This window comes from Globicephala melas, chromosome 7 (genome assembly GCF_963455315.2).
Source record: "Globicephala melas chromosome 7, mGloMel1.2, whole genome shotgun sequence".
NCBI lineage: Eukaryota > Metazoa > Chordata > Mammalia > Artiodactyla > Delphinidae > Globicephala > Globicephala melas.
The window spans coordinates 11,504,708-11,523,096 of NC_083320.1; the positions used below are offsets into that span (position 1 = coordinate 11,504,708).

Here is an 18,389-nt window from a genome sequence, read left to right on the forward strand (position 1 = left end):
CTGAAACTTCTTTGCCTAAAATAAAAGGTGATGTTTTCATTTATGGAAAGAAAGTTGGATTGCGTAAAAATAATGCGACATGGAGAGCCTGATTCCAAATTATGGATAAGAAATTAGATAAAAGCAGCTAAGAAAGAAATGTTTCCCCCTAAAAGGGCAGACAAATTATGAGCCATTTGAAGTAAATAAAATATCTGGCACTTTTTCCTCACTCTTACCTTGTGTCACTTACATAATGCTAATGAGACTTTGATTTTTAAAAATTCCTTACTGCACTAAACAGCTCAAGATTTATAAATTTCAATGACAGAATGAAAATAGTAAGAGAACTATAATCAGTTTATAGATGTGTGTGTACATGCAGTAATTCAAATTTATCGTACAGCTTTGATTCAGATGGAAAAAGGCAACATTTTCTTTTTTTATAATTAATTGATCGTTTGTGCTTCTATTATTAGAGTTTGCTCCATCTTTAATTTTCCAGTCTTCTGTAAACCCAAGTCACCATATTTTTTTGTTAGAAAATGTTACTTAAGAGTCATCCATCCCCCTGCCTTTTTAATCTTGCTTCTTAGGGTCAACCAGGACCACCAGGGCCACAGGGTCCTATTGGACCCCTGGGGCCACCAGGACCCATTGGAATTCCAGGAGAGAAAGGGATGAGAGGTGACAGTGGCCTTCCTGGAGCAGCAGGTGACAAGGGTGATAAGGTAAGCCTCTTCTTAAGTGAAAGATTCATATTAAACCCTCACCAGAATTGCTATGCCAGATTTTCTAATAATCACGAGTAGTACCTATCGGAACCTTAGAAAAATCAAGTCTAAACTCCTCTTCGATATTCAGTCCTCATTCCTAACCCCTTTCCAGAGGAGCATGCCTTTCTGGACCTTTTCTAGGCACTTAAATACATGAGTTTACCCAGTAAGGAGTGGTTTTCTTTATGGCTTTTTAAAACAACCTAACTGATACTATATGTATCATGCAGAGCCTTCTTTTTTACTCAACCATATGGCTTGGAGATCATTTCATATCAATTTATGTAGATTGAATTTACTCCTTTACTCTATGATATGCCATAATATGGATAAAACTATAGTCTATTCCCTGTTGATGAGAATTTGAGATCCTAGTCCAACTTCGTGTAGTGCAAGTGTGCAAAAACACTCCTGTAAATTACCTGTGTTTACATTTAAGAGTTTGTTTCTCTAGGATAAATAGAGTCTGAGAAGTTGAGTTTCCAGTTATAGGGTATTGAATGTATTCTTTGAACTAATATTGCCATGTTGGCTTCCTAAGTACAAAAAGAAAAGCACAAATGGTTGATTTCCAAATGTTGGCATTTGAGCTCCTTAATGTAAAAATAGATGACAATGACTGATAAGGTTTTGTTTTTAAAACAAGTTATTAATTATTAATGTTTTTAAGTAAATTAACCTGTTAATCTAATAATTTAGTAGCTTTTATATCTTCGTTTTATTTTCTGGGATTTTAGGGTCCAACCGGTGTTCCTGGATTCCCAGGTTTGGATGGGATACCTGTAAGTATCCTTAAATTTTCTCCATTTATTTTAAAGAAGGGAGGGACACTCATCAAAGCCCTTAAAATCACATGTTTTGTATATATATAAAATATATTTATATGATATATATTATATATAATATATATGGCAAACTCTTCTTTATTTTCTTATTTTAGTAAATGGAAGGGTGCTTGCATTTCAATTTTGTGTAATAACTCTGAGACCAGAACATTTTACTTGAAGAACAAGGTTTTCAAAAAGATTGGAGAAAAGCATTCCAAGATATGAGCTCGTATACTTGTCAGGTCAAGTACAATGTTCTGGAAATAAATTTATACTCATTACAAAAGTTTTTATTTGCTGGTGAGTCCTAATGGTGGGAGTGGGCTCAAACCTCTCATTGCTTATACAAAAACCAGAGGAAAGAAGGAAAAGGTATTTGGCAGGGTTTATAATTCATTAGAGTTTTTCTAAGGATTTCAAGGAAGATTTCCTCCCTGATCTCTGAAAATACTCCAGACTAAATTAATTTAAATTGGGGTATATGAAAATAGATTTATTTATTTTTACTATGCTACGTAGTTCTTGTGGGTGGGGAAGGAAGTTTCACAAAACTGAACGACATGTGAGTCACAGTTGCCATAATTTGGGGACCCATATCACAGAACCTTTTTGTTATGGTATTCTTGCAAAAATACTTCACCTATCATTTTGTTTCTTGCAGGGGCACCCAGGGCCTCCTGGATCCAGAGGCAAATCTGGCATAGATGGTTACAACGGCTCAAGAGGTGCTCCAGGCTTTCCAGGAGAAAGAGGAGCTCCTGGCCCACAAGGCTCCCCAGTAAGACAGCCACAGTTCAGCCTAGTGGGAATCTTAAGTGAAAAGGCCCTCCAGTGGGAGCAGGCTGGATGTGTTCGAGAAACAGAGTTATTGCAAGTGTACTGGGAGCCTGGTGAACAAATGCGGGTGACTGGAGGATGAGGACAGAGAGTTGGGCAGGACGTAGAAGACACGGGGCCTTGTAGACTATGGAAGGAAGCTGGGTTTTCTTTTCCATGCCATGGGAATGCACTGGATGGTTTTAAGGAAGGAAGAAATATGATCCGACTGATGTTCTATCATGATGCTCCTGGCTGCAATACAGAGAATGGATGATAGGGGAAGGGAGGCCACTTAGCAAAGCTTAGGTTGTTTATCATTCAGGGTTCACTGCAGATACATAAACCCCTCTAGGTATTTCAAGACGAGAGGAATTTTTTTTTTTTTTTTTTTTTTGCGGTACGCGGGCCTCTCACTGTTGTGGCCTCTCCCGTTGCGGAGCACAGGCTCCGGACGCGCAGGCTCAGTGGCCGTGGCTCACGGCCACGTAATATAATATAATATATTAGTAGATATTCTGTCTTAGGAGATTCCTCAGTAGATCTTAACCAAATATTAAATAAGTATATATGACAACCTTAGGATGATAATAAAAATGAGAATAAAGAAATCTCCACTAGTGAAATATGATTATAATGGTAATTTTATTGGTGAGTAATATTTCATTTGCAAAAGAAAATACAGAAATAGTAATATGCTCTTTTCCTCTCTTAAAGTGACTATTTTATTTTCAGGGCCTTCTTGGGAAAAAAGGAGAAAAAGGAAATTCAGTGTTCATTTTAGGTGTCATTAAAGGTATTCAGGTAAGCTTTACAATCAGGATGGGTTTAAAACAATTTTTTTCTATATAAGTAAACCCATGCAGAAAACACATGGACTGAGATTTCCTTTAAAATGGCTCTGAGGATACTGGTTTTGATCATTACCCTGACCCTCTGGGATGACCCATACTTCTTGTGTGAAGGCGCTTGGCTTTAGCTTCTCTGGCTGCAAAATTCCCCTCCCTCCCCATGATTCTCGCAGAGTTGCAATGAATACATTTATTTCAGAGTTTCTCAGCCTCGGCACTGTTGACATTTTGGGCCGGTGAATCATTTGTCGTGGAGGCTGACCTGTGTATTGTAGGATGTTGAACAGTTTCCCTGGTGTCTACCCATTAGATGCCAGTAACACCCCCCTGACCCCCACCCCCCACACCCAAACAATATCTCCAGACATTACCAGATGTCTCCTGGGGGAAAAATCACTTCCAGCTGAGAATCATTAATTACTTTGTAGTTAAAATATTGTGATATTAATATTTACCATTCATGATGATAGAAGTCACCACTATTGAACTTGAAAATTGTAGAAACCTGATAGCACTATCCTTAGCAAATGAAATGCTTTTGTGTTTTTCACAGAGAATGATGTACAAATATTCAGAAATAAACTCTTGAATGACCACCGCCTCTCTCTAATCTGAGTAGCCGTGGATGAGCAGAAGGAGATCACTAGATACGATAGACTCAAGAGGAGAGATACAGTACATTTTCAAGACATGGTCATTTCTCTTAAGGAAAGATATTCTACAATAATTAGATAAAAGTAGTCCTAGATGGCCTCTATCAGATTCCAAGTTCTGTGCCACCTGGAGTGGCCACACCTGAGCGGTGATCCCTTAAGTGAGCTTACAGTATGTGTTTATAGCCTCTGTGCCTAGTCTTACTTGTTAGACAGCAAGCACTGTGCTTCTATTTATAGCTTAAATGATACATTCATAAACTTAACATCAAAAACAGGGTCATTCTAGGAACCAGTATGATGTGTTGGAAGGAGTGAACTGACCCTTACCTACTACTGTGACTTTAAGCAACCCCCTCAACCTCTCTGAGCCTCATTTTCCTTAGTTTTTTTTATTATTATTATTATTTTTTTGCGGTACGCGGGCCTCTCACTGTTGTGGCCTCTCCTGTTGCGGAGCACAGACTCCAGACGCACAGGCTCAGCGGCCATGGCTCACGGGCCTAGCCGCTCCGCGGCATGTGGGATCTTTCCGGACCGGGGCACGAACCCGTGTCCCCTGCATTGGCAGGCGGACTCTCAACCACTGCACCACCAGGGAAGCCCCTCATTTGCCTTATTTGTGAAAGGAAATTAATATTTACCCTGCCTTCCTCTCAGTGCTGATGGTCTGTTATAATAGTTAATACTGCCATGTATTGTAAAGTATAATGTACGGTACAATATTAGTTATGGTGAGTAGTTTTTGGTAATTGTGCAAGAAACAACAAGCAAGACAGAAAGGGAGATGAATATAGAGAGTTCCTCATCTTAAAGAGAAACAGAGGATCCCTAATGAAAGTGGCATGCAGATCGATAACCTTGGAGAAACAATGGTTTTAAGAGCCTATATCCACTTCCTACCCATTTGGATGATTATTATTAAAAAAAGAAAAAGAAAAACAAAATAATGTGTTAGTAATTATGTGGAAGAGTCGGGACCCTTGTGCATTGCTGGTGGAAATGTAAAATGGTGTAGCTGCTGTGGAAAATGGTAGGGTGATTGCTCAAAAACTTAAATGTGGAATTACCCTATGACCCAGCTATTCTACTTCTAGATATGTTCTCCCAAAAATGAAGGCAGGAACTCAAACAGATATGTGTACACCCATATTCATAGCAGCCTATTCACAATAGCCAAAAGGTGGAAGCAACCCAAGTGTCTACCTACTGATGAATGGATGAACAGAGTGTAGTACGTACACACGTACAACACAATATTATTCAGCCTTAAAAAGTCAGGGAATTCTAAAGCGTGCTACAACATGGTTGAACCCTGAGGTCATTATGCTGAGTGTAATAAGCTGGTCACAAAAGGACAGAAAAATGTGTGATTCCACTTAGATGAGGTCCCTAGAGTAGTCAAATTCATAGAGACAGAAAGTAGATGGTGCTTGCCAGGGGCTGGGGAAGGGGGGATGGAGGGCTAGTGTTTAATGGATACAGGGTTTCCATGAGGAAATGGAAAAGCTTGGACAATGGAAGCACAACATGGTTGCACAACATGGTGAATGTATTTAATGCCACAGAACCGTACACTTAAAAAAGGTTAAAATGTTAAATTTTATCATACGTATATTTTGCGGTATATTTTACATTTTGGAAAAAAAAGGAAGAGTCTGTATTCAAGAGAATATACACCCCTTGATCCTTTCAAGTGAGTAGAGTCTCGGGGCAGAGTCGAGTCACAAAGCGGTAGGTGTGCACAGTGGCAGAGAGTGTTTCCACACGAATTCCCTTTACATTTGCTCCTGGGTGATAACAGGTGTTAATTAAGGGAGCAACGGTCTGCCAATCAGATGACAGACAGTTAAACTGATGAAATGGGACCACTGGATCGAGAATTTAGAGCTTTGTTTTTTTCTTTAGAACATTTTAAACTGAAAGATGAAATCTCATCTTGATTCCATGTCCTCACGACTCCAGCAATCTTTCCCTGGTTTCAGCTGGGTAGAAGTAGAATTCAGGGCTTAAGAATGGAGACAGAAAAGCACCTCCATAGAGCCCTTCCACAGCTGTCTTTTCAACACTGAAAAACTGAACAAACTGCACAGACAGTCCAAATAAGTCCTGTGTGTGTGTGTTTACTTTTATGTTGTGTGTTTTAGGGAAATGGTGTTGCTCTTCTAATGCAATGTCCTGATACTATTGCAGGGTGACAGAGGGGACCCAGGACCTCCCGGCTTACCAGTAAGTCTTCTGGGCAGGCCATGCGCTTCTGTTTGCTCCTCAGATAGCCTATGGTCTCCACTAGTTTGCATCTCAGCAGGACCAGCTACCTAATTTGCAGGGCCCACCTGGTGCAAAATGAAAATGTAGGTCTCTTGTTCAAAAATTATTACAAATTTTAAGATGGTGACAGCAGAGCATTAAATCAAGCATGAGGCCCTGTGTGACTGCACAGGTCCTGGGCCCACAGAGCCGCCCTTGAATCTCAGTAAGCTCCGGCTTACCTTTCACTTCTATCTTGCAGTGATCATTTGGTATTGCTTGGATAGCTATAGTCGCTTAATATTTAGGAAGATAATTCCGCTTAGAAACTACCTAAATAATATATGTCCAGTGAAAATGATTTTGCTTGCTGAATCAGTAATTGTGTATTATGTTTAGTATTTTGCCCTATCTTCACGTTCCTGGAATTTGTGATTCAATGATTATATTTGTCTTTGCAATTCATCAATATTCACAAGATTAAAACTGAAAGCAATTTGGCCTCCTAATGGTTCACCTATAATTGTGTTTGGTAACTTCTGGCTGTTGACAGGATTACTTTCTCAGGTTGTTTTTTTCTTACTACTCCGGCAGCTCAGTTCTACGTTATCAGTGAGATACCTTGGTGTCACTGTTAAAATAAATACCAATTCATTCTCTAGGAGAGAGTAATGCCATTGCACACTCTCAAATCATTTGACATGGGCAGGGTGAGTGGGAGAACAGAGCCCCTTTCTCCATACTTCTAGAACTGCCCAACTATAACCTTTCCTTGTGAATTTGTGTGTTATTCTGCTGTAACTTAACATGTTGCAGGAAATTGTTTATGGCTTAATTACCTTGATCTTGAATTGGGGACATTTCTATTCACACTGATCTTACAGGGCATGTTGAAAGGATATATTAGAGTATAACTACATTAATAATTTATTTAATGCTAAGTAATATTAATATTGTAAAAGCATTTTGATGTATATTAAATTTATAACATATATGGAATTTAGGAGTAACAAGGTTTCTTTGTTCTCTACTTTTGCTACTACAAGATTTATTTGTGAATAAGTAGATTGATCTCTGGGTCTTAATCCCAAACGTAGGAGTTAGTCACACCCAACAAGTGCTACTGCCTGCCAGCTCTGTGCCCTTTTCCCAGCTCTATCAGAGCTACTGTTCAAGATGACGCAGCAGGGCAGGTGTGGCCGGGACTGTGATTTCTCCGGAGGTCTTTATCCAACTGGGATTACATGCAGCTCTCCCGTGAACGATGATTATGGTTTCTGGTAAAGAATTTACTGATTTTTCTCATGTTTAGGGCTCAAGGGGAGTGAGAGGACCAGCAGGCCCAGTGGGATATCCAGGAGAGCCGGGGTTGGCAGTAAGTACAGCACTGTTGATTCTGTCTCTCCAAAAGCCCTGACTTGATATTTAAATCAAGCAAAAGAAAGCAGAATTGCAGTCTTGGGCAATTCAGGCCGAGATACACCCACCATTATGAGCGTGAGTCCCTCCTGAAGCACGGGTCCCTGGAGGTGGGGGGCAGGAGGGGGGTGGGAGGCAGGAGGGGGGTGGAGGTGGGGGGCAAGCAGCCCAGCCATGGTAGGAAGTCCATCATGTGTGTTTCAAAATTAAGCGTTTCCTAAAGAGGAGCTTGGGACAACCAATAAGGGCACAGTCTGATCTCCATCACTGATAACTGATTTGTGTGTTTTTGCTGTTGATTTAGGGACCTCCAGGCCCTCCTGGGAGTCCAGGTTTGAAGGTAGGCGGCCATGAGTAAGATACACAAATGAAGTCCATGTACAATGAGATAAGTGACACTAATATTTGTCAGAATCATGTCTTCCCTCTTTTTAGAATTCCCGAACTATTTAATAAATACACTTCAACAAATTGCTTAACCAGAAGTCTTATTACTTGTAATTACTTTTTAATATTCCAAAGCAATTAGTTTCCTTTTTCTTTTCTTTTCCAGGGTAATCCTGGCGTGGGAGTAAAGGGGCAAATGGGAGACCCGGTAAGAACTCCCTTTTGCGTGGAGGAGCACATGTTAAAATGTATGGGCTACCCGGGTCGAGGAGACGGTTCTGATTACCACTTAACTTGTGTTCGTTCTCTCGTCACTGTACAGCTTCATGGCTGAGAATTTTTCTTTGCTGAATTATTATGACACCATTACCCTTGACTATAAAATGACAGTTCTGACAAAACCTAACAGTAAATTCAATTTAATTTATATAACACACTTCCCCCTAGCCCAAAGACATGGAATATTTCTGATAATATATCCGGGGTAACAATTTGTTTAATTATGGATTTGTTTAGCTTAACTTGCCAAATTTCATCAGAGTCCTAAACTTCACACATAAATAAAAATATGAATAACTGTGACCCAAAGCATTGAGCAACACACCGTCCACCCCTCACACCCATAGTCCTTTCTGCTGAAACACAAAACTAGGTAAGGATAAACTTTAGAAAAGTGCCTTAAGGTGGAAGCTCATCTGGAAACAATCTGAATGCTTAAGAGTCGGTGAGGGGCTCTTTCAACAACTGGGGGTAAATAGATATTGAGCATCTACCCTGTGCCAGGCTAGTATTGGTGCTTGGTGTGGGGATTTGGCGAGACAGACCTGATCTCCGCTCTCATGGAGTTCCAGTGTGGTTGGGAAATTTATGGTACAGCCATTTAACACGCTTGCCAAAAATATACTGGAAGACGTCATGATGTGGGGAAATTCCAGGTTCTAGTACTTATTGGGTGGGCCAAAAAGTGCCTTCGGTTTTAAGTAAAAATAAAAGACACATTTTTCATTTTCACCAAGAACTTTATTGAACAGCGTATTCACCCTTTTGTACCACTACCTTCTGCCATTTTTCAGGCAACTTAATCATTCCATCTTCTCAAAACATTTTATCTTTTTGAGCAAAGAACTGTTCCAGGTGCCTTTTACATTCTTCCAGGGAATTGAAATTTTTTCCAATAAGAGAATTTTGTAAAGCCTGAAATAAATGGAAATCCAAAGGTGCCATGCCTGGTGAATACGATGGGTGAATCAGAACTTCCCAGCCAAGCTGTAACAGTTTTTGCCTGGTCATCAAAGAAACATGCGGTCTTGCATTATCCTGATGGAAGATTATGCGTTTTCTGTTGACTAATTCTGGACGCTTTTTGTCGAGTGCCACTTTCAGTTGGTCTAATTGGGAGCAGTACTTGTTGGAATTAACCGTTTGGTTTTCCGGAAGGAGCTCATAATAGCGGACTCCCTCCCAATCCCACCATATACACAACATCACCTTCTTTGGATCAAGACCGTCCTTTGGTGTGGTTGGTGGTAGTTCATTTCGCTTGCCCCACGAGCTCTTCCATTCCACATTGTTGTACAGTATCCACTTTTCATTGCCCGTCACAATTTGTTTTAAAAACAGAACTATTTCATTACGTTTCAGTAGAGAATAGCATGTGGAAATATGGTCAAGAAGGTTTTTTTCGCTGACGTGGAACCCAAACATCAACACGATTCACATAACCAAGGCTGGTGCAAATGATTTTCCATGCTTGATGTGGATATTTTGAGTATGTCGGCCATCTCCTGCATGGTATAATGTTGATTGTTCTCAATTATTGTTTCAATTTGACCGTCTCAACCTCAGTTGCTCTACCTGACCATGGAGCATCATCCAGTGAGAAATCTCCAGCACGAAACTTTGCAAACCACTTTTGACATGTTCGATCAGTCACAGCACCTTCTCCATATACTGCACGAATCTTTTTGTGTGTTTCAGTTGCGTTTTTACCTTTTAAAGCATAATATGCCGAAAATGTTGCTTTTTTTCTTCCATCTCCAATATTAAAATGGCTACACAAAAATTCACCAATTTTGATGTCTTTTTTTAAATGCACGCTGACGTGACACCTGTCACATACGGTCTAACAAAATTGTTCCGAATGAAGTTAAAGACAACTAAGTGCTACTAGAGCCATCTTATGGAAAAAACCGAATGAACCTTTTGGCCCACCCGATGTGATAGGAAAATGTGCAAAAAATAGTGTTGTAAAATATATTAAATGATTTTAAATTTTAATACAATATAAACTATATTCTACATTTAAATTATGTTTATTATTATATAGTATTACTTATAATATATATATTTTTTATTGGGGTATAGTTGCTTTACAATGTTGTGTTAGTTTCTGCTGTACAGCAAAGTGAATCAGCTATAGATATACATATATTACCTCATTTTTGGATTTCCTTCCCATTTAGGTCACTGCAGAGCATTGAGTAGAATTCCCCGTGCTATATAGCAGGTTCTCATTAGTTATCTATTTTATACATATTAGTTTATATATGTCAATTCCAAACTCCCAATTCATCCCACCCGCCTTTTCCCCCCTTGGTGTCCATACATTTGTTCTCCACATCTGTGTCTCTATTTCTGCCTTGCAAACAGGTTCATCTGTACCATTTTTCTAGATTCCACATATATACGTTAATGTATGGTATTTGTTTTTCTCTTTCTAACTTATTTCACTCTGTATGACAGTCTCTAGGTCCATCCACGTCTCTACAAATGACCCAGTATAATTCCTTTTTTATGGCTGAGTAATATTCCATTGTGTATATGTACCACATCTTCTTTATCCATTCATCTGCTGATGGGCCTTTAGGTTGCTTCTGTGACCTGGCTATTGTGAATAGTGCTGCAATGAACATTAGGGTGTATGCGTCTTTTTGAATAAGGGTCTTCTATTAGAGTTTCAAATTATGTTTAACACACCATTTAGTCCCATACACATGTATGCACACATGCATATCATGCACATGTGTATATGTAGACATATGTATACATGTGTGTATACACAGTTATAGACCCACACATACATACAAGCACACACACACCACAAAGAACTGCACCAAAGTTTTAATAGAGATTACCTCTGGATGGTAGGATTATGGATTACTTTTATTTTTTAAATTCATTTTTAACAGTATGTATTATTTATGAAAAACAATAAACATTTAAAATTACATGATGTATTTGCCATAATTTTTATTTTAAATCCATGACATAAAGGCTTGTAAGCATTATACCACAATATGTGGGTGAAAGTCTTCTTCGTTTCCATTTTTATTTCAAACTAAAGTTAATATGAAATTCTTATTATCTTGATTTTTTTTAAAGGGTGAGGTTGGCCAGCAGGGTTCTCCAGGACCCACCCTTCTGGTGCAGCCACCTGATTCTGGTCTCTATAAAGGAGCAAAGGTAATTTTCAATCCATATATGACCTTGGTAAAGTAGTCATAGCCAACGTTTTCTGAACATGTTCCCGTGCCAGCGAAGAGCTGAGCACCTACATGCAACGCTGCCTTGATCCCAGGGTAACCTTTACAGGTTGGTACTATTATTAGTTTCATTATAAAGAGTTGAAAAAGTGAGACTTGGAAAGGTTACCAGGGTTCTCAAGTTTACCCGGCTGTTGAGTGGCAGACCTAGCTTGGGCTGCTAAACTGTGACATGTCCTCCAGGATATAGTCCCCCATTCATGTCTTTGATATGGTCGCTGAAAATACCACTGGAAATCCAGCTGTCCTTTAGATGTTACATATGGATCTGATGCTTTGGTAATTGAAAGGTGACAGAGTCATAAAACCGAGCATGTAATAGACTCTTGGCAAATATTAATTCCTTTGTCACCCTCCAGCACTGATGTTACTGATGCCATGTGCACATTCTCCCATCAGTTTTCAGTTACTGGATTCAGTTTCACTACCTTGCTCAAAAGGAGCCTCTCCTCTCAGTGGCTGCATTCCCAGCTTGCATCTGCTGCCCTGGGTCCATGGTGGCTCCCCCCACCGCTCTGCTGTCCCACGCTGCCCAATGCTACACCTTTTACACAGAACTGGCCTCCTGAAGAGTGTCAGGTTCAAAGGTGCGCTTGGATCTTAGTTGCTAATTACCGACAGTTGACGAGTAATCCCTCATTAAAAAATTAGGAGAATGGCTGTTGAAAGAGGTAATTTCTTAAAGAGATAGAACTCAGTATGTTGAATAGAGCCGGTAAGCCAGATTATATTCATTGTGATTTTTAGGGTATTAAAGGAACGCCTGGAATCATTGGACCTCCCGGACCACCAGGCCCCAAGGTAATTTATTTAAAGAACTTAAAAAATTGTATGATGTGCTATCTTAATTTAAAATTTTTACATGGTTATTATCACTGCTTTAAATGCCGATATGTTACTAGAACTTTTCAATATTTCATCATAATTCTGTAGGAAGACTATTTCCAAAGTAGCTGTTTTCTTTAAGCTGCTGGCAATAATTTTTATTTCTCGTTTTGTTTTTGCATTCGTATTGCTGAAATACTGTTGCTTGAACTCCTCTAAAAGTGTCGTCTCTTTAAGGGGGAGCCCGGTATTGGGACAAAAGGAGAGAAAGGTATTCCTGGGTTTCCAGGACCTCCGGTAAGGACCATTCTTGGCATCCTTAACTTCAGTGAGTTTGGAGGCATTTCTCTCTCACATTTTTATAAGGCTAGATCAATATTTCTGAGAGTTCAAAAGTGGAGATTATCTCTAAGAGGAATGCTATATTTTGGTCAGCAAGAATTGTGTAATAGCTAAGTGCCCCAGAGCATCCCTTTCATGGACATCATTTGGATAAAACAGACAAGCAGAAGATGGGAGATTTGGCAGGAAGTAATGGGATCGTGGCATTTTCTTACTGGCTCAGTGTCAGTGTGATAGTAGCTTGGAGTTGTTCATTTAAGCCTATTTGATAAAAGAAGGTACTGATCTAGGGGCAGTAGCTAGAAAACAGCTATATAGCATCAGGCCTCAGACATCTCCACACATGTCACTAATGGGATTCCCATTCATAGAGTCACTATGAAGGCCAGACCTTGGCAAGCATGGGCATTGAGTTCATCTGACTCAGATTCAGTACTTAACGAGACAATATTGACTTCCATAGTAATTTTCATTGCTGATAATGCATAGAGCAACTATTAATCTCTAGACAAATTACACTGCGATGATTCAAAGATATTTAGCCCAGTGCAAGCATTAAATTAAATAAATTGAAATGGAAGAACAGCAAAAACAACACAACCGTGTTCTTAATTTAAAGCACTGTCAAGTACATTCATTTTTTTGAATAAGATTAAAGATCAATTAAAATAACAAATGTTATAAAGAAATGGAATCTCTTTTATATTTATTTCCTTTATCCAGCTACCTTTGCAGACAAGATTAAATACCAACAAAGCAATCTCCTAAGGTGAAAAATGATTCACTGAACTGGTTTATGTATTTGTTTTAATTCTGCTTGTGTTGATTCTTGTGAATTTATTAGGGGGACCCTGGCTTCTACGGCTCTCCAGGTTTTCCAGGATTAAAGGTAAATGAACACGATTATAGAGAGGATAAATACATAGTCATTAGTAAATGCAATTCACTATCATCCAGAAGTTGTACCGGGGCCTGTAGACTCACACACAGTAATGAGAAAGGGAACACATTTATTTTATAAGTTACATGATTTCACTGTGGGTACAAAAACTAAAGCAAAACTGTCGGATGCAACCCCAGAGCAGTGTTAAGATTCTGTACAGAATCTCGGTGAGCATGGGTCATTCAGATTAAATGAGAATGAGATAATTTGTTACCCAATCACATTTTTTAAAAAAGGCATGTTTCATCCCTGATGTTCTGCAATTACCTTCATTGTTTGATCCTCATGAAAACAACACTGTATATATTATGCATTGTTTTATTTCCTGTAAATTTTGTAGGTAAATATGTGCATAAAAATAAATATATATGCTTAAAAAAGGCATGTTTTTGGTTATTTGTAGGGGGAACCAGGAGTGTTTGGAGATCCTGGGCCGTTTGGATTTCTTGGTCCAAAGGTAAAAAAGTGAGCCTATTTGAGTACAGTCTGATAACATCCTATATCCCTTACGTTATCTAATTTATTTTTTAAAATATTTCAAAGAATCATTCAAACCTCAGTTCATTTTGCTTATATTATTTTAATGCATGTGGTAATGATTACATTTTACATTTGAGCAATGATCCTTTTGAAGGTGAATAATAATGAGAGATTCAAAAATTCCCTAGGGATTATACAGTATCATGATTAAAAACATAGGGAACCGTGGAGAGTCCTTTGCTTTGAACACCACTGCATTTTTTCTTTCCTTTTTATGTGACCTCACCTTAGAACTTGTGCAGGACAAGCCATGGTGGCATTAAGGTGACACAATTAAGGGGGACAATATCTGCTGCTAAAATGTAGGTTCAGATCCTATAGGCAGATAAACTATTTGTTCTGGAGTGCAAGTTAGACATTAATGCTCATAATAGATCTGAGAAACTTCATGGCTTCAGAGGTATCTAGTTGATGCACATGGAAGCATTTTTGGAGTTCGAATTTTTTTGGGGGGGGGGAGAACTTTCCCAGTTGGCTGTTAACTTCTGCTTGTAGGTGGGAGATCTCATACTTTTGTTCCTCTTAGACCACCATGAGCTATTTATTTCTCTAGTCAGCCTATAGGCTTTGTTCCCTATATGAATGCCCACTTGGTGTTGCTAATATTTACTTAGTGCCAGGAAACATGAGAAAAAGATTAATATTTCTAAGAAAAGTGAATGAATGAATGATTTCAGGGAGATCCTGGAGACCGCGGGCACCCAGGACCACCAGGGGTTTTGGCAACTCCAGCTCTTCCACTCAAAGGTTTGTGTTCCATTTTTTTTCTCTATGGATTATGCTGAAATGGGATTTGCATGGTCCCAAAAAAAGGGTTTGGCCTAGCCCTTCTGTAGTTTACACACTCAGCAGGCTGCATATACGCACTTTTAACATGAATGTATAATTATATTAGTGCAAGTAGAGATGTGCATCTTGGTCTGTCTCTATCAGCCATAAGACACCAAATTTTATTTTAGTGGGTGAACTTCATGCTGGGATTTTTATTATGTTACCTTTCAGAAAGTAGGTTTTTTAATCGCTAGAAATGTGTGAAGCCATTTGACTAAGACCTGCCAAGATGCTGCCTCCAGGAAGAAAGCAGCCTAGATCGATGACAAATTCCGCACTACTTCCTGTGTCTGCAGCGGAGGGTCTAAGATATTGCACTTTAAACGTGATGAGAAACTGCAAAACAATCTCCTGTTATACTTTAACAAGGCTCACGAAAAGTGATTGTGCGTGAGCCTTTCAATGTATATATATGTTTACTATATACATTATGCCATTATCTTTGGCAGGGCCTCCAGGGGATCCAGGGCACCCTGGCCGCTATGGAGAAACGGGGGCTGTTGGACCACCTGGTCCCCCTGGTCCCCCTGGTAGACCAGGCGAAGTCTGTGCAGGTATGGCTTTTACATGCCAGGTTTGCTGCATCCTCTTCCACACCAGGGCCTCTCCACTCTAGCTGATATTAAAATCACCTTAGCGTTGTTTCAGAAATACTGATGGCTGTGCGTACCCCAGATCAGGAATGTTGGACTCTCTGAGGGATGGATGGACCAAGGCATCTACTATTATAAAAGGGTCCCCATACTTTTTTATTTTTGGCCGCACTGTGCAGCATGTGGGATCTTATTTCCCTGACCAGGGATCGAACCCATGCCCCCTGCATTGGAAGCACGGAGTCCTAACCACTGGACCGCCAGGGAAGTACCCACCACCCGCCCCCAACCCCTGCTTAATTCTAATGCACAGCCAGGATTAAGAAGCACAGAGCTCAAACCAATTAATCATTTAATTGGAAGAAATCCAGGCTCCTGGACTGCACCTCAGAAATATTCAATCACTATCTCAGGGGTGTGATAAGAAACATGTATGTAAAACAAGCTTCCCACAAGACTACCAGATGCAGTTAAGGTGTGGAAACTGCTGCTAGGGTTAGAGTGTGTCTTTAGGTCTTTCCCACTTTCTTGGAAGGCTCTCTCTATGGACATCTACTTGTTAAAATTTAGTTCATCCACCTAGGCCCCAGCTTAAATCTTCTGCATGAAATGTGGAAATACAAAATTGCAAATTAAAAAATAAAACTTTGATTCGGACTTAGTTAAAAAATAAACAGAAAACAACAGCCCTCTCGCCCCCAAAAAAACCCCTGTGGCTCGTGGTAGTATTTGATGAAAGGCCTGAGAAATAATCCTGTTGACACACGGACTTTGAACTCCTTCAAGTGCTGTCTTAGCTAATATTCCCAGTGAGATTAAGAATGGAAGTTTAGGGAATATTTGCATTCTGTGAACCCAGGAAGACTGATTAAACGTGTGGGGAGAAAAGTCTGGTATAAATGTAATTTTATCCGGTCTGTTTCATGTTATAGTTCCTGAGGAGTTAGAAGTTTCTTGAGATATTCAACTGTGAACTACAAAGTTCTTGTTTAATGTTTCACAAAGCTAGCTTTCAGTTTGTAGGATCTGATGACCACAAAGGCAGTAAATAAAGCTTTGTTTAGTTCATTTACTCTTTCGATATCGCAGCCATGGCTTAATTGACCCAGAACTATATAAATCATACAGAATACTCTGTTGGTCGGGAGGCACTAGACCCCGCTCTTACATTTCTCCTTTCGGGCTTGTTTATAATAAAATACCACCTCCAGCAGATTGAAATCAAAACCCAGTGGGAGTAAGTAACACCTGTCTCTAGCAGATTCCAAACCAAGTATAACAGGAAGCTTCTTAATTCCAAAAATCTTTTTTAAAAGAATCCATATTTTGACTCCAACCTGTAGTAAGAAATAATTTTATATTGTATATAAAATATAAAATTTTTATATTGTAGCATTTACATTACATTACACACATATATGCATACATACATACATATGGTTGAAACACAGATTTCACAAAATAATATCTCTGGGGTATCTGATACACTCTATTTTCTATTCCATTCTTTTCTTTTGAAAAAAAAAAGTTTTTAATGCTGGCCACAACTGAACTGATTTCATGTCCTATCAGTTGGTGGTCGAGGCTGCGATATGCCATACACTGTAACCCATTCTGCCTTTTGGAAGCTGGTTGAGCATTCTCCCTGGTACTGGGACGAGATAGCAGGCAGCATCTGGGACCATCCAGTGACTGATTGTGGAGATTCCGAGTCAGGTCTTAGGACTGTTATGAAGACAAGATGGTAGCCAAGTCCACAGGAGTACATGTTCATTTTGTTTTAAACATACCATTGTATGTAGCCTTTATTATACATATTTTATTTTATAGTCATCTATAGTATTTACCATGAGATGAGTTGGGTTTTGGAGTCAGACCCCTGTGATTGAATCCCAACCTTCCCAATCAGTATAGTATAGTGAAATAGTTATGTGTTTACACAATGGACTAAAATCATTCCAGGTTCTAGTACTTACAAACTGTGTGATCTTGGGCATTTATTAAACTTCTCTGTGCCTGAGTTTTCCTGTCTGCAAAACGGAGTTCTTGTTACAGTTGAAAGAAATAATATGTATACAGTTCTTAGAATACAACTGGGGATATAGTAAAGACTCACTGTGTTAGCTACGATTATTAGTATTCATATTTGGCCTAAATTTTCTGTGCCTTATCTATAAGGTATGAACTTTTCAAGGTTGTTGAAGGAGTAAAGATAATGTTTGATAATACACGTAAAGCCCCAGCACGTATGCACCCAATAACGAAAGCCATCAACTTAACTTGCATGCTACATTACTGATGACGGACAGGGTTTCAATTGTCTGTTGCTGAACAGATAACCCAAAACCTAGTGGTTTAAGACAACAACGTTCAGTATATTCCCCTTCACTCTTTCTGTGGTTCAAGAATTCAGGAAGGGCTAAGCTGAGCGATTATGGAGCAGGGATTTTCATCTGGTTGCAGCCATCGTGTCTGGAACTGAAACATGAGGAATGGCCAGGCATCTCTCTCCTTCATTTCTCATATAGTCTCAAGTCTCTCTGTGTGACTCTGTACTTAATTTAGGCTTCCTTACAGCATGGTGGCTTCCGAGCAGTGATATTGCTTCTGTGGTGCCTCAGGACTCCAGTCCAAGCATTTTGCTCACAAGGAAGAAGCTGAATCTTCTTTAATAATCTGGCCTTGGAAACCATATCGTGTCACTCCCGCCATACTTCATTAGTCCAAACAACCACAAAAGGCTGGTACATTGAAGGGACGGGGAACATTCCACCTCTTGCTAGGGGAGCATCAAGGTTCTACAAGAGCGTGAGGG

At 39.4% G+C, this 18,389-nt stretch overlaps 1 protein-coding gene across 1 annotated transcript in view; it reads left to right on the forward strand.

Moving 5' to 3' along the window:
- The window catches only part of COL4A4 (collagen type IV alpha 4 chain), a 121,036-nt gene that overhangs the window by 29,898 nt on the left and 72,749 nt on the right, over positions 1-18,389 (forward strand). The window contains exons 4-18 of the mRNA XM_030831177.2: positions 576-710; positions 1,493-1,537; positions 2,244-2,360; positions 3,134-3,202; positions 6,096-6,131; positions 7,465-7,527; positions 7,876-7,911; positions 8,125-8,166; positions 11,340-11,420; positions 12,248-12,301; positions 12,563-12,622; positions 13,512-13,556; positions 14,014-14,067; positions 14,828-14,897; positions 15,431-15,535. Coding sequence (XP_030687037.2) covers positions 576-710; positions 1,493-1,537; positions 2,244-2,360; positions 3,134-3,202; positions 6,096-6,131; positions 7,465-7,527; positions 7,876-7,911; positions 8,125-8,166; positions 11,340-11,420; positions 12,248-12,301; positions 12,563-12,622; positions 13,512-13,556; positions 14,014-14,067; positions 14,828-14,897; positions 15,431-15,535 — 1,012 coding nt within the window. The remainder of the gene's footprint in view (positions 1-575; positions 711-1,492; positions 1,538-2,243; positions 2,361-3,133; positions 3,203-6,095; positions 6,132-7,464; positions 7,528-7,875; positions 7,912-8,124; positions 8,167-11,339; positions 11,421-12,247; positions 12,302-12,562; positions 12,623-13,511; positions 13,557-14,013; positions 14,068-14,827; positions 14,898-15,430; positions 15,536-18,389) is intronic.